Raw genomic sequence first — 22,439 nt, 5'->3', positions numbered from 1 at the left:
TTCAACAGGAAAACGCATAAAAAAAGAAATCAAATAAATCCATATATCCCAAAAAGTTATATATCTTATTTTATAAAGAAATGATACAGTGAGGCCCTGCGATGAGTTGGCGACTTGTCCAGGGTGTATACCGCCTTTCGCCCGATTGTAGCTGAGATAGGCACCAGCGCCCCCGCAACCCCAAAAGGAATAAGCGGTAGAAAATGGATGGATGATACAGTGATCATACCATACCAGAAGACAGATCAGAAATATATATGTGATATAGTCCTGTCAAAACGTTTACAAGTGCGTGCTGCTCTTGAATGCGCTTTTACGGAGTCCCCGGACGTATACAGCGTCTCTTCTCATTGGCTCACACCGCGGAAGTGATTGACATGAGAGTGGACAGAGTTCAGAGTACGGTTCTTTTAAGTTCTGATTGTGATTAGTTACTAACTATAATACAAGTTATCTTGAAAAGCAGCCGTTACCGGACAACTATGGAGGAAGTGACGGGAGCTGAACTCATTGCTGAGTCGCTTAAAAATCAGGTATGTATCTTAAAAAATATACTTTTAAAAAAAATCAAACGACTGTCAATCCCCTCACCAGGATTATTAAATAAAACTGTAAATTGAGTAAACTACTTAATGCAATTTTGTTTTAAATATTTGTTTTTGTATATGTGTTAAAGTTCATGAACTGTGTCGGGCTGTGAGGTAGCGCTATTTTAGCAACTACGGGGTCCCGTGAAGTCCATTTTTTATGTGGTTGTAATAAGTGCAATGTACTCTGCCATGTATTATGAAAATTAAACTGATGAAGTGCTTTTAGAAAACGTCTGTAACCAAAACATAAATTTGTCATTCACTTGATACACTTAAGGTATTGATGGTATACTCTAGAACAATCTGGCCCGCCGGACATTCCTAAATATTTTTTTAGATCTTTAAAAATGTGAGTGTGAATGTTGTTGGTCTCTCTGTGTTGGCCCTGCGATACAGTGGCGACTTGTCCAGGGTGTACGCCGCCTTCCGTGCGATTGTATCTGAGATAGGCGCCACCGCCCTCCGTGAGGGACTAAGCGGTAGAAATGGATGGATGGCTGATGGAAAGTTTATAGCTGCCATAATGATGTGCACTCATGTTTTATAATGATTGTAAGTTTTGAACTATACTCAGTATTTCAATGGTTGAAATCTACGCTTTTGCATGATATACTAGTTACTATGGTAATCTAATTAGTTACTATGGTAATCTAATTGATTACTTTGGTCATCTAAGTCACAGCAGCTCAGACGAGGCACCAAGTAGTGTGGGTGAGGACCGTTTCCACAGAGTGTTTCCAGAACCTGAAATGCGGGTGTCAGGGACAGATGCGGGAGGAGATTTTTACAATATATTCATGTATATCAGATTTTAGTTGTTTTTTTTTAACCATTTGCGTTCATATTTCGCTCTTTGTTGCATTTTTGTTGTGTTTTGCTTGATTGTAAAATTTGTAGATGGAGAGGGAGGGTGACGTTCATATGTTGTCAATATTCAGTGTTTTACCCTTCATAGTTAATATTGTAAATCCCACAATCTTTATTTTCATGTACATTCCGGGTGTCTCATTCAGTAAAAAAATTTAGAATTGCATTCTGTTTTTTAAGGCGGTCTGCCATAACGATTTTAGCATTTGATCTGAGGTTTTGTATTAGTGTTCCTAAAAATAGATATACCGGCCCCCAGAGACATTTTTTTAATCTAAATTTGGCCCCGGAGTCAAAATAATTGCCCAGGCCTGCTCTAGAAGTATATTTAAAGTACACAGCATATATTATTATGTATAAATGTCCCTACAGAAAGTGGAGTACATGTTTGGAATTGTTGGCGTTCCTGTCATTGAAGTAGCCATGGCCGCTCAGGCTGCAGGAATCAAATATGTGGGTATGCGAAATGAACAAGCGGTAAGTAGTGTCTGTAGATATTCTGCTCTCTTTCAAGGCATTCTTGTTTGATCCAATTCTCCACACATCAGGCATGCTATGCTGCATCCGCCATTGGATACCTCACTGGGAGGTAAGTCACTGTTATTTAGTGATCTGAATAATAATAATAATACTGTAAGTAATAGCTTCTGGCTTGAGTCGACTTCTTGTTTTGCCTCCATTCAGACCTGGCGCCTGCCTCGTGGTGTCTGGACCAGGACTCATTCATGCGCTGGGTGGAATGGCCAACTCTAACATGAACTGCTGGTATAACATTGCATTTTAATTGTCCATATATTTTTTTTATGAATTTATGAACTATATGGATGGATGGATGGAACTTTATTGTCATTGCACTTACAAAGTACAACAAGATTACTTTTTGAAGTGGTGTCTTAGTTTGAGACCAGGAAATACCTCGAGCAAAGCACATAAACATATTATGACATCCAACTCGAGAATTGCAACGAGGGGTAAGGTGGCAGGCATCCGCCCCGAAACTGCCGCCATTAGGGGCGCTGCTCCGTTTTCGGTCATACCACGTGGGGTGAAGTGACAAAGGCTTGGCATGTGGGGTACGTGTGTGTGGCGTGTATTTTTCGTGGATGTAGTTTGTGTGTGTAAGCTTGCAGAGTAGCTTTGTTCCGTGACCTTGGTGCTCATGCATCGTTATCGCGATAACACAGCCAGTCAGTCCAACAGAAGTCATCAAATAACATGTGTGTCCATAAAAAACAGTAAAGGAGTTTGTAGTGTTTTTGCTGCACTGTCATTTTGGGAGAATCTCGGAGAAACAACTCTTTCCAGGTCGCTCCAGCCAGTGAAACCAATCCAGATTAGAATGTTTGTGTTTGAGTGAGTGAAAACAAATATACATGCTTCATTGTACTTGTGTACTTCTGGTCCTCAAATTCATCATACTTTGCCATGCAGAGCAGACGGCATCTCAAAGATGTTGTCCAGTTTGCGATTTAGACCAAAATCACAAAAGTCAGAGTGCCCAAAGCTCTGCCCATCCATCAATCATATGTGGCATCTTTGGGGTACCTTAAATGGCTGCCAGCATACTCCCACTTGTCCATACACCAGGGCAACGCTTAGTCTTTCATGATTCCAAGTAGGTGTCAATCTTTAAAGTGCTCGACTGAAAGACTCCACTTTGTGTCCAGCAACAACTGTTCTGTCAGGACAGGCAGCTTGTCATCAAAAAGATCTTGTCTATTTTGGTTGAAATGCCATCTAATCAATTCAATTGTTTAGATTTTGGAAAGCAGTGCAAAAAGAAGCTTCAAAAAGTCAAGACAAGACAAAACAAAGACATAAGCAGGAGAGATAAGGGAGAAATGGAAGGGAAAGTGTCTGCTTTCAAAGCGTGCCAGAGAAACTGTTGCTTCTTTTGCGCAGGCCTGTTATTGTTATTGGGGGATCCTCAGATAGAAACCAAGAGACAGCAGGGGCCTTTCAGGAGTTTCCTCAGGTAATAAAGAGGTTGATATACATTGGGGTTTAAGGATGTTTGCCTTTTCTTAAATTCCTTTTCAATTTTGTAGGTGGAAGCGTGTCGTTTGTATAGCAAATTCTCTGCCAGGCCAAGCTCCCTGGAAGCAATCCCTGCAGTAATCGAAAAAGTAAAGTATTACTTTATTTGATAATTTATTAGCTTGGTCTTAAACATACAGGAGCATACATTTTAGTAGTTTAGTAGTAAACACTAATACCATACTATATAGTATGCTATTCTAATACCAATAGTGGCTCTGGCACTATCATCTTTTGTTGTTTACAGGCTATTCGCACAAGCATCTACGGGCGTCCAGGCGCTTCTTATGTGGACATTGCAGGGGACATGGTGAATGCCAAAGCAGACAGAAGCAAAGTTAGGTTTGTAAGATTGTTTTCTCTTTGGTGATGGTGGCAAAAGCATGCAGTAAATGTTGTTTCTCCTGCAGATTTGTAAACTGTTGTCCGCCTCCTCCCATCTGTCTGGCTGACCACAATGCAGTGACAGAAGCTATTGCTGTCCTAAAATCCGCCAAAAGACCTATAGTCATAATTGGCAAAGGTATGAACATATGAAAGTTTGCCACGTATTTAATAAGAGATGCTGCTATTCTTAGTTGTATGTCGTGGCCAACAGGTGCAGCATATGGCCGAGCAGAAGCCCACCTGAGGGACTTTGTGGAATTGAGCCAACTGCCCTTCCTTCCCACACCAATGGGCAAGGGAGTGCTGCCCGATGACCACCCCAATTGTGTGGCGGCTGCCCGATCAAGGTACAACAAAGTTTCTATTCAAACATAACCCTCTAGAATCACTAAGAAAACAGTTTTTGTCCCATTTCATCAACAGGCACTTTGTTGTGTATACATATTCACAATTATCTGGAAATGTACATATTTTATTCACTCAAATTCCTGTTATGTATCACAGAAATAAACTTTTCAACATAAAAAGTCCAAGTAAAGTTGGACTTTCACACGGGACTGATTGTATGCAGTGAACTTCATAAATAAATTGTAAATAATAGGAGGCTTGGGCCGATTACAAAGTTGATGAAAGATACTGTACATTTTCCCAAAGATTATTGCAGATAAGCAACATTATTGTCAAAATTATTCTGAAAACAAATTAAGCACTAATATAACCATAATATGAAATAATAATTATGCAAGCAACCCTTTCATATGCAATGAGCTTTTATTTCTCATTAGTATTTTTTTACCATTGTAAATGGAAGGTCAATAACTTTTAACTATCCTAACTAAGTAAACAAACATAGAATCTCAAAATATGGAATCTCAAGCCCTGGTAGCATAAATTGCACTTCAATAAATACCAACAATCTTGAATTGCATGTTTTCCCCAGTTTCATAATCTTGGTCGAGTGGTTTTTGATTGATTGATTGAAACTTGTATTAGTAGATTGCACAGTACAGTACATATTCCGTACAATTGACCACTAAATGGTAACACCCGATTAAGTTATTCAACTTGTTTAAGTCGGGGTCCACATAAATCAATTCTTGGTGTGTTTTTTGTTTGTTGTTCGCATCACTTTTCAAAAAAATGTGCATACTGGGTCCTTCATTTGTGTTGTTGGTCATCTTGCTCATTTGACTTGAAGCCCAAATATTCGCACACTGGGACATTTGTAGGGGTGTAACGGTACACAAAAATTTCGGTTAGGTACGTACCTCGGTTTAGAGGTCACGGTTCGGTTCATTTTCGGTACAGTAAGGAAACAACAAAATATAAATTTTTTGGTTATTTATTTACCAAATTTGTAAACGATGGCATAACATACATATACACACAGGGTCCATTGCCTGGGTTAATACATATATAACATATAAAATAAAAACTAAATAAGTTAAGGCTCAGAATGGTTTCTTAACAAAACTTTTCTACATATAAAGTGCTTTTTTTGATTGATTGATTGAGACTTTTATCAGTAGATTGCACAGTACAGTACATATTCCGTACAATTGACCACTGAATGCTAACACCCCAATACGTTTTTCAACTTGTTTAAGTCGGGATCCACAATCATCAACACCGCCCGCCGTTTTTTGTAGACATGTTCCATAAATATTGATGTTAAAGATTTTTTTTTTTCTGAAGACATGTTTAGAATGAAGTTCATGAATCCAGATGGATCTCTATTACAATTCTCAGAGAGGGCATTTTAAGTTGCTGATTTCTTCTATTTGTATAAATCTTTATTTATAATTTAATCACTTGTTTATTTTTCAACAGGTTTTTAGTTATTTGTATATCTTTCTTTCCAAATAGTTCAAGAAAGACCACTACAAATGAGCAATATTTTGCACTGTTATACAATTTAATAAATCAGAAACTGATGACATAGTGCTGTATTTTACTTCTTTATCTCTTTTTTTCAACCAAAAATGCTTTGCTGTGATTAGGGGGTACTTGAATTAAAAAAATGTTCACGGGGCACATCACTGAAAAAAGGTTGTGAACCACTGCTTTATGAGAGTAGCGTGTGTGTGTGTGTGTGTGTGTGTGTGTGTGGCCCTTTATTATGTGACGCATGTGACGTCAGTCAGTGTGTGAGCGAGCGAGGTGAGGGACCTTAGCGTGAATGCGGCTGGTGTTTTGTTGGATTGGCTGTGTGCAAGACTTCAACAAAGCCACGATTTGCAAATAATAGCTGGACTCTTCATTTACCCTGGAGTCCGGAGCTGTGGAGACCCACTGCCAGGTGGTATGAAGGGTTGTGCGCGCAAGGGAGTCACTATGGGAGCCGGAAGCAGGAAAGGCGCAACACATGTTTGACGTGTTGTCAGAAGCGGCTGCTGAACAATCCTCCGTCCTCCATTGTTGTATCGCGCAGCCAAAGTGTTCCCAAATGGGAGATCTTAACGACGCAGGAGGGTCTTCCAGCTCTGGCTTTAACATGTTGTCCTAGCCTGGTCGCTGCTAGCATGTACTTGTTCGGTACACCTCCGAACCGAACCGGAACCCCCATACCGAAACGGTTCGATACAAATACACGTACCGTTACACCCCTAGACATTTGTACTAGCAATTATATTTTTGCCTCCTAATTATTGTTACTTTGCTGTGCTTCCCACTAGCAACTAGCGAGGCTCTTTACATGCTTTAATGAAGATTGGAAGTGTCAGACAAAGAAAACAAAACACACATGGACATTCGGACATGTCAATTATCGATGCCGTTATTGAGTTTGGTGTTAATTTACTGTTCGATCAATTGATAATATCCATCCATCTTCTTCCGCTTAGCCGAGGTCGGGTCGCGGGGTCAGCAGCTTAAGCAGGGAAGCCCAGACTTTCCTTTCCCCAGCCAGTTAGTCCAGCTCTTCCCGGGGGATCCCGAGTCGTTCCCAGGCCAGCCGGGAGACATAGTCTGCCCAACGTGTCCTGGGTCCCCCCGTGGCCTCCTACCGTTTGGACGTGCCCTAAACACCTCCCAAGGGAGGCCTTTGGGTGGCATCCTGACCAGATGCCCGAACCAATTGATTGACAATTTGAGATTAAACTCTTCAGATGAAAAAGGAAGCAAGTTAGTGTTTCCCAGTTATTTATTCATCCCAGATATTTCATGGCGGCCCACTACAAATACATTTTAACGGCCACAATTAGATTTGAAGCTACCCATAATGTCCTTGTTCATACCCACATTATTGTGGGATTGTCTGTGAACACACCCTGTTCTTACAACTTTTAACAGTAGATGCTATTGTAACTCTGCTTTATAACACACCCCGTAAGCACCTAGTCTACCAGAGAATAAGAAAATGCAGCAGGAGCAGGAATCTGTGTGTTGCCGGTATTCATACTCCTCGAAAGTATATTTTTCAAAAACGCAACCTTGCAACAAATTTTGCGACTTGTTTGGTCTTATTGGACACTTTTGGAGACTCTAGCGTGAAAGCATGTATCGCTCTTCTCCACAAGCAGCAGATTCTGCTGTCTCCCTAACCCAGTGCCACAGATATGTTGTAGTCCAGTGGGAAACACTGTAGGTCTTTAGCCTTTGATAAAAATGTGCTTTCAGTTTGTAAATCAAACCAGGGTCTACAGACAATAGGCATTTTAATCCAATAATAGCAAGGTGAAAATAATATTGTGCATAGAAATAGAGTTGCAATGATTAATCAATGAATCCGATTAGAAAAAAGCTTTTATTTATATGCAAATACTATTTAAGCAAATCTGGACTGTATGTAGTGCCCGGAACTTGAAATATGCGGACATGGTCTCCACTCGGCCACTCTAATAGCATCCATCCATCTTCTTCCGCTTATCTGAGGTCGGGTCGCGGGGGCAGTTGCCTAAGCAGGGAAGCTGTGACTTCCCTCTCCCCAGCCACGTCGTCTAGCTCCTCCCGGGGGATCCCGAGGCGTTCCCAGGCCAGCCGGGAGACATAGTCTTTCCAACGTGTCCTGGGTCTTCCCCGTGGCCTCCTACCGGTTGGACATGCCCTAAACACCTCCCTTGGGAGGCTTTCGGGTGGCATCCTGACCAGATGTCCGAACCACCTCATCTGGCTTCTCTCAATGTGGAGGAGCAGCGGCTTTACTTTGAGTCCCTCCCGGATGACAGAGCTTCTCACCCTATCTCTAAGGGAGAGCCCCGCCACCCGGCGGAGGAAACTAATTTCAACCGCTTGTACCCGTGATCTTATCCTTTCGGTCATGACCCAAAGCTCATGACCATAGGTGAGGATGGGAACGTAGATCGACCGGTAAATTGAGAGCTTTGCCTTCCGGCTCAGCTCCTTCTTCACCACAACGGATCTGTACAACGTCCGCATTACTGAAGACGCCGCACCGATCCGCCTGTCGATTTCACAATCCATTCTTCCCCCACTCGTGAACAAGACTCCTAGGTGCTTGAACTCCTCCACTTGGGGCAGGGTCTCTTCCACAACACGGAGATGGCACTCCACCCTTTTCCGGGAGAGAACCATGGACTCGGACTTGGAGGTGCTGATTCTCATTCCGGTCGCTTCACACTCTACTGCGAACCGATCCAGTGAGAGCTGAAGATCCCGGCCAGATGAAGCCATCAGGACCACTTTATCTGCAAAAAGCAGAGACCTGATCCCACGGCCACCAAACCGGAACCCCTCAACACCTTGACTGCGCCTAGAAATTCTGTCCATAAAAGTTATGAACAGAATCGGTGACAAAGGGCAGCCTTGGCGGAGTCCAACCCTCACTGGAAACGTGTCCGACTTACTGCCGGCAATGCGCACCAAGCTCTGACACCGATCGTACAGGGAGCGGACCGCCACAATAAGACAGTCCGATACCCCATACTCTCTGAGCACTCCCCACAGGACTTCCCGAGGGACACGGTCGAATGCCTTCTCCATGTCCACAAAGCACATGTAGACTGGTTGGGCAAACTCCCATGCACCCTCAAGAACCCTGCCGAGAGTATAGAGCTGGTCCACAGTTCCACATCCAGGACGAAAACCACACTATTCCTCCTGAATCCGAGGTTCGACTATCCGGCGTAGCCTTCTCTCCAGTACACCTGAATAAACCTTACCGGGAAGGCTGAGGAGTGTGATCCCACGATAGTTGTAACACACCCTCTGGTCCCCCTTCTTAAAAAGAGGGACCACCACCCCGGTCTGCCAATCCAGAGGTAACCCCCCACGATGTCCACACGATGCGGCAGAGTCTTGTCAACCAAGACAGCCCCCTAGCATCCAGAGCCTTAAGGAACTCCAGGCGGATCTCATCCACCCCTGGGGCCTTGCCACCGAGGAGCTTTTTAACTACCTCGGCAACCTCAGCCCCAGAAATAGGAGAGCCCACCACAGATTCCCCAGGCACTGCTTCCTCATAGGAAGACGTGTTTGTGGGGTTGAGGAGGTCTTTGAAGTATTCCTTCCACCTATCCACAACATCCTCAGTTGAGGTTAGCAGATCACAAACAATAATGAATCAGAAAGAGAATTTATAACCTTTTCCAGCATTAATCATAAAGGGACAGAATTGGACAGTGCTATACACTGTGTTAACAGTGTACTGCTTCCCCTTCCTGAGGCGGCGGATGGTGGTCCAAAATCGCTTCGAAGCCGCCTGGAAGTCGTTTTCCATGGCTTCCCCGAACTCCTCCCATGTCCCATGTCCGAGTTTTTGCCTCAGCGACCGCTGAAGCTGCACACCGCTTGGCCCGTCGGTACCTGTCCACTGCCTCCGTTGTCCTATGAGCCAAAAGAACCCGATAGGACTCCTTCTTCAGCTTGACGGCATCCCTCATCGCTGGTGTCCACCAACTTGTTCTAGGATTACTGCTCCGACAGGCACCAACTACCTTCCGGCAATAGCTCCAATCGGCCGCCTCGACTATAGAGGTGCGGAACATGGTCCACTCGGACTGAATGTCCAGCACCTCTCTCGTGACATGTTCAAAGTTCTTCCGGAGGTGGGAATTGAAACTCTCTCTGACAGGAGACTCTGCCAGAAGTTCCCAGCAGACCCTCACAATGCGTTTGGACCTGCCAGGTCTGTCCGGCATCCTCCCCCACCATCGCAGCCAACTCACCACCAGGTGGTGATCGGTAGAAAGCTCCGCCCCTCTCTTCACCCGAGTGTCCAAAACATGAGGCCGCAAATCCGATGACACAACTACAAAGTCGATCATGGAACTGCGGCCCTGGGTGTCCTGGTGCCAAGTGCACATATGGACACCCTTATGTTTGACCATGGTGTTTGTTATGGACAAACTGTGACGTGCACAAAAGTCCAATAACAAGACAACACTCGGGTTCAGATCCGGGCGGCCATTCTTCCCAATCACGCCTCTCCAGGTTTCACTGTTGTTGCCAATATGAGCGTTGAAGTCCCCCAGTAGGACAAGGGAATCACCCGGGGGAGCACTTTCCATTACTCCCTCAAGTGTACCCAAAAAGGGTGGGTACTCTGAACAGTTGTTTGGTGCGTAAGCACAAACAACAGTTAGGACCCGTCCCCCCAACCGAAGGCGGAGGGAGGCTACCCTTTCGTCCACTGGGTTGAACTCCAACGTGCAGGCTTTGAGCCGGGGGGCAACAAGAATTGCCACCCCAGCCCGTCTCCTCTCACTGCCGGCAACGCCAGAGTAGAAGAGAGTCCAGTCCCTCTCGAGAGAAGTGGTTCCAGATCCCTTGCTGTGCATCTAAGTGAGTCTGACTACATCCAGCCGGAATTTCTCTACTTCGCGCACTAGCTCAGGCTCCTTCCCCCCCAGTGAGGTGACGTTCCACCTCCCAAGAGCTAGCCTCTGTAGCCAAGAATCGGACCGCCAAGTGCCCTGCCTTCGGCTGCCGTCCAGCTCACATTGCACCCGACCTCTATGGCCCCTGCTATGGGTGGTGAGCCCATTGGATGGGTACTCTAATAGCAGCAATTTATTAATGCACACATGTTAAAAGTGCAATTTCAAAGTTGATAAAATGCATTTATTACAATAAAAGAACATACGTTTTAGAGAATGTTTGTTTGTATTAACTATTTTCCCTAATATACACATTGAGGCTTTAAAGTGTTTTATCTGATTAGTTAAATTAATCGAACAAACTAATAGATAGATTATTCGATTACTAAAATATTTGGTAGATGCCGCCCAACATAGAATTGTATCTCTATTATACTCATTGTGAATATTATCTTTGCATTTTTACACATAAAGTGTTGGGTTTGTTTGATGCAATGATGTTTTTGGTGATACTCTTTTAGTTTTAGTTTTTCACCATGTTCCTTTGTTTAACATTTGCTAAAATGAAGAGCTCTGCTCCAGGCGGATGTTGTGCTACTTCTTGGAGCCCGACTCAACTGGATCCTTCATTTTGGTCTGCCACCTAGATTCGACCCCAATGTCAAGGTCATCCAGGTAAGTGAACAATCTAAATGATTTATGTCTGCAGTTTTCCTCCTTTTTGATGGTACTACAATTTGGTGCTGGTGTACCACTATTGAGTACATTTTTGTTTACTGTTAACTCCACAATGGTCCAAATTGGAAATGTATTTAGCGCTCATTGGCTGCATTTAATTCTATTAATACGTACTCTCCTTAGGTTGACCTCCGTCCTGAGGAGATGGGGAACAATGTAAGGCCAGCTGTCGCTCTCCTGGGGGACGTAAATGCTGTTGTCAATCAGGTACGTAAGGCGTAAACAGATTCATATAATTGCACTTTAAAATACCATCTCATTTGTTATATATAATACAATTATTCTCCTTTTTCCTTCAGCTGCAAGAGGGTATTGTTAATGATGGCTGGAAGTATCCCTCTGACACAATATGGTGGAGCGATCTAAAGCAGAAAATGGCCGCCAATGCAAAAATCACAAACGTGAGTATATGGTTTAAGTTTATTTTGAACAGGCATCCTGCTGCAGCATGATTGATCACAATTTCCAGTTTTGGAAACAAACTGTTTTTCCCCCTCACAAACAAAAAAAGTACATTTTCAGTGGGAGAACTTATCTATACAGGCAATGACAAATTCAATTTATGTTACAGACACCACCTAAATACCACTGTAAAGTTTTAACATTCAAAATGAGTGTTGAAATGGAATTACAGGAAGTGGAATTACATTTATTGCAATTCAAAGAAAATCATTTTATCCAAGTTAACATGAATAATGTGTCACATTCAACAAAGGTTTTGGCTTAGATACTAAAAAAAAATTCCAAATACTAAAACATAACCCACATTCCATCTACTTTAAACACTTGGATACAATTACGCATTCTGGGGAATAAAGTATTTTTTTTCCCACCATTTTTCATAATTTGAAAGTTCTATTACATCAAATTTAATAATCTGTTTTACAGAAGATGATTTTATTATTAACTATCAGGGAAATGTAATTAAATAAATATAATGTGTACATGAGGTTCAAAGTAATATTTCTATGAAATTATGTAAAACAGTCCATACTGTGAAATAGGGTTGTTTCAATTGCTTTGATTTGACTAATGTCATGTCAGGCTCATGTCTTGCTTATTGAGAATGTGTGGTGGTCAAGCTAGCTCTGTTTTCAATGAATACTGGGTGCCATTTTTCCTTTATCAAAGAAAAAATGCCCTATGGTTGTTTTTGGCTGCTCGAGTTGTTCAAATTGCGTAAAGGATAAACATTCTTCAGAGTTCCTCGAGAGGTAATCAAAAAGGGCGGAAAAGTGAAAGATTTTAAGAAACGACAACGAGAAAATAGGCTCATACTCCAGTCCAAGAGAGCAGAGTTGAAGAATGCATAAGTTTGCAGGTTAATTTGTGTCTTTATACGGAAGCTTTTTTTGACACTGAATGTATAGTGGGGCAAAAAAGTATTTAGTCAGCCACCGATTGTGCAAGTTCTCCCACTTAAAATGATGACAGAGGTCTGTAATTTTCATCATAGGTACACTTCAACTGTGAAAGACAGAATGTGAAAAAAAATCCAGGAATTCACATTGTAGGAATTTTAAATAATTTATTTCTAAATTATGGTGGAAAATAAGTATTTGGTCAACCATTCAAAGCTCTCACTGATGGAAGGAGGTTTTGGCTCAAAATCTCACGATACATGGCCCCATTAATTCTTTCCTTAACACGGATCAATCGTCCTGTCCCCTTAGCTGAAAAACAGCCCCAGAGCAAGATGTTTTCACCCCCATGCTTTACAGTAGGTATGGTGTTCTTGGGATGCAACTCAGTATTCTTCTTCCTCCAAACACGACGAGTTGAGTTTATACCAAAATGGATACATGGATGATACAGCAGAGGATTGGGAGAATGTCATGTGGTCAGATAAAACCAAAATAGAACTTTTTGGTATAAACTCAACTCGTTGTGTTTGGAGGAAGAAGAATACTGAGGCGCATCTCAAGAACACCACACCTACTGTGAAGCATGGGGGTGGAAACATCATGCTTCTTTTTACATCAAATTATGAATTCAATGTTTTGAAAAAAAATCAGGGTATAAAAATATTGAAAAATTTGCTGCTACAAAAAGCAAGATTCATTTCCAGTAAAATAAGGCTGAATCAATTGAACCTGTCTCAGAACCAGCCAATGAGGTGTCGAATTTGAAGTCATGTGACGTGGGTCTTGCAAACCAGCATGAAAAAAGCAATTAACTGGGTTACCTGGAAATACTACAACATAATAAGCACTTCAAATTAACCCGCCAGATGTTCTCAAACTATAGAAGTGATTCTAATGTTTAAAATCTGCACTTTTGAGTGTCAGTCAAGTTACTTTGTCATGATATTTGACTGTGATACACAATGTGACCAGCAGATGGTACTGAGTAATGATGTTCAGATAAATGTAAGGAAGAAGCCGCAAGCTCTATATACATGTATATAGATGTTTGGATGCATTCATGGAGGGAGGACTAAATGTTTGAGTCTTAGCTCCTTATCCACAAGACAATGTTTGGTCATTAACAGATTGTTAATAGATGGGCAGGGCAGCAACAAGCCTGAGAACTTGATGTAATATCACTGTTTTGCAGAACTTTGTGTAGAAAGTTCTGCAGAACAGTGATATTATATTGAATAAGTGGATGTTTTTTATCCTTTTGGCTTTTTTTCCCGTCGTGTTTGTGGCATCTTTGTTGCCTGTTAAGGAGGTGGTCTTGGAAGTAGAGGAGCAACGTTCATTTATTGTCAATATTCAGTGTTTTACTGTTTATAGTTAATATTGTAAATCCCACATTGTATATTTTTATGTACATATTGACAGTCATATAATTCAGTTAAAAAAAACTAAAGTTTATTCCGTTTTTGAGATGGTCTTTTTAGTTTTTTATTGAAAAGACACTCAAAATGTACATGAAAATACATAATGTGGGATTTACAATATTAATTATGAACAATAAAACACTGAATATTAAGAATGGCTTCTAAACTACCCAGAAATTAGGCGAAACATACACGCAAGAAGGTAAAAATCACCCACATATTCGATATAATATCACTGTTCTGCAGAACTTTGCTGGAGGACTCTGCCTCTGTCTGACACTCGCTGCTCTTAAAAAAGCACCGCCCACTCTGTTCGTGCCAAGTCTGCATGAAGCACAGCTTCCTTCTTATGTCACTCAAAAATGCAGATTTTAACTATTGGAATCATTTCTACAGTTTGAAAACATCCACCGGGCCACATTGAAGTGTTTATTATGTTGTATTATGCCCAGGTAGCCCAGTTAACTGCTTTTTATGTGGTTTTGCAAAACCCGTGTCACGTGACATCAAACTTTACACCTCACTGGCTGGTTCTGAATCAGGATCAATTGCTTCAGCCTTATTTTACCGGAGGTGAGTCTTGCTTTTTGAAGCAGCAAATTTTTCGACACTGAATTTTTTAGCTCTGAATTTTTATACACTGCATTTTAAAAAACTGAATCTTTTTCAATGAAATTGTCAGCATAATTTGATGTGTCACATTTTGTTTACAAAATACAATAGCAAACCAATCAGTTACATACGTACAGTGTCAAAAAGAAGCTTTCTAAATAAAGACACATATTAACCTGCATAGTGATGACTTCATTAAAGGTTTTTTTTATATACTTTTAACGTTTATTATTTCCCATTTGAAGTATTACCTTATTGTTATTTGTATTTCTTAAACACTTGTTTGCTATGAGTGTTTCAAAAAGCACCAACTCGCATATATTTAAAGACACAGCTTTGTATTTTTATATGTTATTAGTATCAGAATTTCTACCTTTTCTCATTGCTTCATACATGATTGATACATTTTTCCATTTTTGCAGGTTTTTTTTTTTTTAATATATTTTATTTTGACAACGTACCACAGGCCCATAAAAAAAGTGTTGAGCATATGACGACGTAGCTTGCCGAGGAAAAAGTGCTAAACACTATTCGTTACTAACGATGCTGTAAAAAATTGTATAAATATAATTTTTGTGTGTTTGTATCGACTTGGTATTGATACTTCTGACAACCCCACTTACTGTTGAGAATGATTCTGAAATACACAAAAAGGATCAACTGTAATTTCATGGAATTTCAATTTTACTTCCTTTAATTGGAATTTTAATTTTAATTGTACTTCCTGTTCCCGTTCCAAATAATGGAATTAAATTGGAATTTGGAGACATTCAGAATTAATATTGTAATTTTGCACACATTTGGTCTTATCCCAAAGATCTTTTTTTTTATCATACTTAATTGAATATTTCCTTTGTGCTGGTTGCTATTCAAGGAAATACAAAATTACCATATGTTAACATATGGCATTGTATAATTTTCAGAATTAGGGTATCTTTTTACCAATAGGCTCTTTGTCCTTCCTCTCATTCATTTCTCTAGGCATTTGCTCTGCGGTCGACGTTGCCTATGAATTACTACACAGTGTTTCACCACGTCTCCCAGCTGCTGCCACACGATTGCGTCATCGTCAGCGAGGGCGCCAACACAATGGACATTGGACGCACTATGTTGAATAACTACTTACCACGGCACAGGTAAACATACAAAACCCAAAACCAGTGAAGTTGGCTCCTTGTGTAATTCGTAAATAAAAACAGATTTCAATGATTTGCAAATCCTTTTCAAATTACATTCAATTGAATACATTGCAAAGACAAGAAATTTAATGTTCAAACTGCGAAACATAATTTTTTTTTTTTTAAATAATCATTAACTTAGAATTCAATGGCAGCAACACATTGCAAAAAAGTTGGCACAGGGGCATTTTTACCACTGTGTTACATGGCCTTTCCTTTTAACAACACTCAGTAAACGTTTTTTTGAAGCTTTTCAGGTGGAATTCTTTCCCTTTCTTGTTTGATGTACACCTTAAGTTATTCAACAGTGCGGAGTCTCCTTTGTGGTATTTTAGGCTTCATATTGCGCCACACATTTTCAATGGGAGACAGGTCTGGACTACAGGGAGGCCAGTCTAGTACACGCACTCTTACTATGAAGCCACGCTGTTGTAACACGTGGCTTGGCATTGTCTTGCTGAAATAAACTGTGGCGTCCATTATAACGTTGCTTGGATGGCAATATATGTCTCCTTACCATGAAATGATTAACGTAGACCCTGACTTAAACAAGTTGAAAAACTTATTCGGGTGTTACCATTTAGTGGTCAATTGTACGGAATATGTACTGTACTGTGCAATCTACTAATAAAAGTTTCAATCAATCAATCCAAAACCAGTATTTACATTTCAGCATTAATGGTGCCTACCCAGATGTGTAAGTTACCCATGCCTTTGGCACTAACACACTCCCATACCATCAAAGATGCTGGCTTTTGAACTTTTCGCCAATAACAATGGTTCTTTTCCTCTTTGTGGACTTATCAGAACTCGGGCCGATCAAAGTTTCTGGGTGTTGTTGATAAATGGCTTTTGCTTTGCATAGTAGAGTTTTAACTTGCACTTACAGATGTAGCGACAAACTATAGTTACTGACAGTGGTTTTCTGAAGTGTTCCAGAGCCCGTGTGGTGCTTTCCCTTAAACAATGATTTTGATGCAGTACCGCCTGAGGGATCGAAGGTCCATAATATCATCGCTTACATGCAGTGATTTCTCCAGTTTCTCTGAACATTTTGATATTACGCACCGTAGATGGTGAAAGCCCTAAATCTCTTGCAAAAGCTCATTGAAATATGTTGTTCTTTAACAATTTGCTCACGCATTTGTTCACAAATTGGTGACCCTCGCCCCATCCTTGTTTGTGAATGACGTTTCACGGAAGCTCCTTTTAGACCGAATCATGGCACCCATCTGTTCACAATTTGCCTGTTCACCTGTGGGATGTTCCAAATAAGTGCTTGATGAGCATGCCTAAACTTTCCCAGTCTTTTTGGCCACTTGTGCCAACTTTTTTGAAACATGTTGCAGGCATAAAATTCTAAATGAGCTAATCTTTGCAAAAAATAACAACATTTTCCTGTTCGAACGTTAGGTTTTTGCAGTCTATTCAATTGAATATAGGTTGAAAATGATTAGCAAATCCTTGTATCATGTTTTTATTTATGATTTACACAACGTGTCAACTTCACAGGTTTTGGGTTTTGTAGGTAATTTATAGATCGGGCAGCAGAATGACTTATACATGTTATGTAGAAGCATCTTTACGTTTTCTACACCTAACACTCATAAGGATTCTTTCTGGAGGTAGCAAGCGCATGCATATAACCCTCGGTAAACAGTTTTTTACATCACATCATCTTTTTAAAGTCTTTGTGCATCAAGTGTGAGTCCAAATGGAAATGTTGTGCTTATTCCTGATAACATTCCAGGTTAGACGCTGGGACTTTCGGAACAATGGGAGTGGGCCTCGGCTTCGCTATAGCTGCAGCGGCTTTGGAAAAAAGCAAAACAAAAGGCAGGAGGATCGTCTGTGTGGAAGGTGACAGTGCCTTTGGCTTTTCTGGCATGGAGGTTGAAACCATGTGCAGGTAGTCAAAGCAAACTTTGATTCTTTTTTGATGCTACAGTGGTACCTTAACTTAAGAGTGTTTTGTGATAAGAGCTGTCTGTCGGATTTAAGTTGGAAGCAAACATTTAATTACAAGCATTAATAGGAATAAGATCCGCCCAAAACATCTGGTCTTGCCTGCTAGCATTAGCCTAAAGCTGGTGATTGACATAAGTTTTTTTCTCCAAGCACAGGAAGGATGAAAGTGAGTGTGCAGCAAGTGCTGAAAAGAAGAAGCAGTTGATATACATTAAATAAAGAAGGAAATCATCAAAAACAGGACTGCACTTAATTTGTACTGGCAAGTTCCTAGTCTAGAAACGTATCCGTACTTGTCAGAATTTTCAACTGGAGCGCCCCTAGAAGTCGGATTTTCTACTTGGAAAGGCGGAGCATTCTCACGTGGCTTCAAAGTAGGCTGCTCTGAAAGTAACCAATAATATATGTATATATATATATATATATATATATATATATATATATATATATATATATATATATATATATATATATATATATATATATATTATATATATACACAGTGGGGCAAAAAAGTATTTAGTCAGCCATCGATTGTGCAAGTTCTCCCACTTAAAATGATGGCAGAGGTCTGTAATTTTCATCATAGGTACACTTCAACTGTGAGAGACAGAATGTGAAAAAAAATCCAGGAATTCACATTGTAGGAATTTTAAAGAATTTATTTGTAAATTATGGTGGAAAATAAGTATTTGGTCAACCATTCAAAGCTCTCACTGATGGAAGGAGGTTTTGGCTCAAAATCTCACGATACATGGCCCCATTCATTCTTTCCTTATCACGGAGAAATTGTCCTGTGCCCTTAGCAGAAAAACAGCCCCAAAGCATGATGTTTCCACCCCCATGCTTCACAGTAGGTGTGGTGTTCTCAGTATTCTTCTTCCTCCAAACATGACGAGTTGAGTTTATATCAAAATGGGTACATAAATGATACAGCAGAGGATTGGGAGGATGTCATGTGGTCAGATGAAACCAAAATATAACTTTTTGAGAGAACTTGCACAATCGGTGGCTGACTAAATACTTTTTTGCCCCACTATATATATATATATATATATATATATATATATATATATATATAAAAAGTAAAAGCTTCTATAATATCCCTTAACAGCACTTCCGATTAGTTTTTTTCACACTAAATGACCCATATAGTATGGCTGGATGAGTGCTTACATACTGTACGTACTGTATATGGTAACGTTACTGTAGTATAAACAACATTTTTACATGTCTTTTTCTACGTTCTACATCTTTAGCAAAAGCGTCTCTTGTTTCTTTTTCTCGTGTGTGAAGGTTGAAGAAGGAATGCTTATTTCCCCATTTGTTGTTTATATTCAGATAAGGCAAGTGCAAGAATAGCTTTCATAGATTTGCCCATCTTGATTTACAGCCTTGTAAATGGAAAGATCATAACTTGGCTGTGACATCATTCCCAGCTTCGACTTCCAACCTCCGAAATAAACAGAACGCAACATTAGTGTGTCACCAAATTGGTAAAACAAGTAGAGCGTACCACTGCGAGCCTGCACCGTACTGGCGCAGAATGAGTCCGATGCCAGTCAAGGACGTTTAAATGATATCCAAAAGGCGGACATTTATCCCATTCAAATATGGAAAACCTACTGATAGTTTCTTTGACAGAGATATAGCTGAAAGGAAGAAGTCCACTCTCCCAGGCTGGACAATATTATTACATTACTTCATAAAACTACAGAAGTTATTTGTGGTACATTGTATTGCTTTTAATACAATATTTCTTATCTAAAAGTTAGTTTTTCTTTTTAAAAAGCGTGTTGTATCTTAAGATGGTGCTGTTTTTTGGGGGGGTGGTATGGCAATCACATTCGATTGATTTCAATTAATTTCATTGGGAGAATTTGATTTGAGGCAGCACGGTGTGCTAAGGGTTAGTGCGTCTGCCTCATAATACGAAAGTCCTGAGTAGTGCTGGAATCTTTCTGTGTGGAGTTTGCAAGACCTCCCTGTGGATGCGTGGGTTCCCTCCAGGTACTCCGGCTTCCTCCCACCTCCAAAGACATGCACCTGGGAATAGGTTGATTGGCAACACTAAATTGGCCTTAGTGTGTGAATGTGAGTGTGAATGTTGTCTGTCTGTCTGTCTGTCTCTTGGCCCTGCGATGAGGTGGCGACTTGTCCAGGGTGGGCCCCGCCTTCTGCCCGATTGTAGCTAAGATAGGCTCCAGCGCCCCCCGCTACCGCAAAGGGAATAAGCGGTAGAAAAATGGATGGAAGTTGATTTGAAATACAAGTGCTCTGAGTTAAGAGCTCTGTCATACAACCAATTAATCTTGTAAATTGAGGTTCTACTGGATTGATTTTCTATATATCCCTCACTCTTTTACAGCATCTACGTTTATATTTTGTTCAATAGGTATAGTCTACCTGTGGTGGTGATCGTGGTGAATAATAACGGTATATACAGCGGAGTAGACGCTGACACATGGAAAGAAATGGCAGCCATGGGAGATCTGACCAGCATGTAAGACACTTCTTAAATCAAATGCTTTCTTGCAAATGTGCTCTGTTAAACTTGCTCATTGTTGTCATGTATATGATCAGAGCGCCTCCTGTGACCCTCCTGCCTGAGGCGCGCTACGACCAGGTCATGTCTGCTTTTGGCGGTCGCGGTTTCCTGGTAAGGACGGTGGAGGAGCTGCAAATTGCCTTGCAGCTCAGCTTGAGTGACTGGGAGAGACCCAGTCTGATCAACGTGCTCATCGACCCTTCCTCAGACAGAAAGCAGCAGGTATGTAACCGCTGCACATTGTAACCTAATCCCATGAGAATTGGCGTAACTATGGTTACATTAATTTTAACAACTATCAATTGCAGTTCTACTTAACTCCTATAGGGGACAGTAGCACACTTTCCATGGTTTAAACCTACACAAAGTTTTCTGATATACATTAAAAGTATGTCTTAGTATTTTCCTACCAACATGGAAAGAAGCAAACTGACAGCACCAAGCATGTATCTGCTGACAACCAATTACAATGCCTAATAAAGTTACAGGAAGTAATAAAAACAAGGGTTGCAGCTGTGCTGCTAGTTGGAATTAAAACCATCAGCGTTCCAGTTAGTGATTAATAAAGAGCAACAAGCGGCTCAATGTTTATTTGACTCTGCATGTGTCCCTGAGCGGTAATCCCTCCTCTCCACAGGTGCACAGTGGAGCTGCTCCTTTCCACTCAACAATCTCTCCATTTCACATCAACCTGACCTTTCTATTTATAGCTCTCTTATAATTAGAAAGTGGGGCCTTCTGTGTTTATGTTGAATGTATCCATGCAACACTCCTTGCAGGCTTGCATGGATACATGCAGGTGTTGGAAGGTTCCAGTTAGGCACTAAGCTCTATTGTAGCCTTCTCATTTTCTTTGTCTGTGTCTGCCAAACAATCAGAATCCTAATTTTTCTATCCGAATGTTTTTCTCTATTTGCAGGAGTTTCCTTGGCTGACCCGTTCCAACTTGTAGACTGAAACGTTTCCACTAAAACCCCTGAAAACAGAAAAATTTAATATGTTCCGATAATGACTACAATATATTTTGAATGTAAAAAAAAAAAAAAATGTATAAATAACGCCACAATAAAACTAATATATATCTAATCCTATAAAATTAGTACTATGTTTTTTGTGCCCACTCGCGAATAATTCCACTTAACCAACAAAAGATAGTTATAACCCTTCTGTGGGCTTAATGTTCTTCAGTAATACAAAAACAGTTATGATTGAGCAGGAGTACGAGTGACCAACAAAATCATTCTTTATATATAATATTAAAAATTATATCTGGAAAACTGAACTTTACGCAACATGTGCTCATTATAGATGTGTGTTCACAATATAGAGGACATCCCTCACATTTCAGCACCCATTTTTATTACAGAATACCTTTTCAAACTTGAATAGGCTTGGAGTAGTCATTGTACATCTAGAAAAGCAGTATAGATTTACTGTCCTGAAAATTAATCAACGCACAGCAATTATTGTCTAAAAACTGCCAGCAACAGAAATGAGTAAAAGCAAGACCATTGTGTCTTGGCTACAGTCAAACATCGTCTGAGGCTACATAAATGCTGCCAGCAGAGAAGAGTTGCGGTTAAATTTTCATGTGCTGTACAGTATTTTAGACAGGAAAAAATACTGTTTTAAGCAATCTTTTGAGGGTCTTAAGTATATGGTGTATCAATTCAATTGACAATTTTCGGACCCTTCTTTGTCATGAGGCAGCCTGCTATTCCAATTAGCAGGACACACTAAAGTGCTTACTTAGTTGTCAAATACAAAACCCAAAACCAGTGAAGTTGGCACATTGTCCATCCATCCATCCATTTTCTACCGCTTATTCCCTTTCGGGGTCGCGGGGGGCGCTGGCGCCTATCTCAGCTACAATCGGGCGGAAGGCAGGGTACACCCTGGACAAGTCGCCACCTCATCGCAGGGCCAACACAGATAGACAGACAACATTCACAC

The 22,439-nt window shown here is 40.7% G+C and overlaps 1 protein-coding gene across 2 annotated transcripts; it reads left to right on the top strand.

Moving 5' to 3' along the window:
• The first annotated feature begins 91 nt into the window (after positions 1 to 91).
• On the top strand, positions 92 to 22,276 carry hacl1 (2-hydroxyacyl-CoA lyase 1). Of its 2 annotated transcripts, XM_061915862.1 has the most exons (17): positions 92 to 533; positions 1,830 to 1,934; positions 2,006 to 2,046; positions 2,142 to 2,222; positions 3,360 to 3,432; positions 3,506 to 3,583; positions 3,742 to 3,836; positions 3,905 to 4,017; positions 4,093 to 4,228; positions 11,227 to 11,332; positions 11,519 to 11,602; positions 11,695 to 11,796; positions 15,774 to 15,928; positions 17,721 to 17,879; positions 20,334 to 20,441; positions 20,522 to 20,708; positions 21,406 to 22,276. In XM_061915862.1, the coding sequence occupies exons 1-17, from the start codon at positions 483 to 485 to the stop codon at positions 21,436 to 21,438; spliced, it is 1,707 nt and encodes a 568-aa protein (XP_061771846.1). In that variant the 5' UTR covers positions 92 to 482; the 3' UTR covers positions 21,439 to 22,276. The 2 variants fall into 2 exon arrangements, with proteins under 2 accessions (XP_061771846.1, XP_061771847.1); XM_061915863.1 differs by lacking the exon at positions 17,721 to 17,879.
• The last annotated feature ends 163 nt before the right edge of the window (positions 22,277 to 22,439 follow it).

The sequence above is a fragment of the Nerophis ophidion genome, linkage group LG11 (assembly GCF_033978795.1).
Source record: "Nerophis ophidion isolate RoL-2023_Sa linkage group LG11, RoL_Noph_v1.0, whole genome shotgun sequence".
In the NCBI taxonomy this organism is placed as follows: Eukaryota; Metazoa; Chordata; class Actinopteri; order Syngnathiformes; family Syngnathidae; genus Nerophis; species Nerophis ophidion.
The sequence above is the reverse complement of the archived record's forward strand: the minus strand, read 5'-3'. Positions and strand labels throughout refer to the sequence as shown.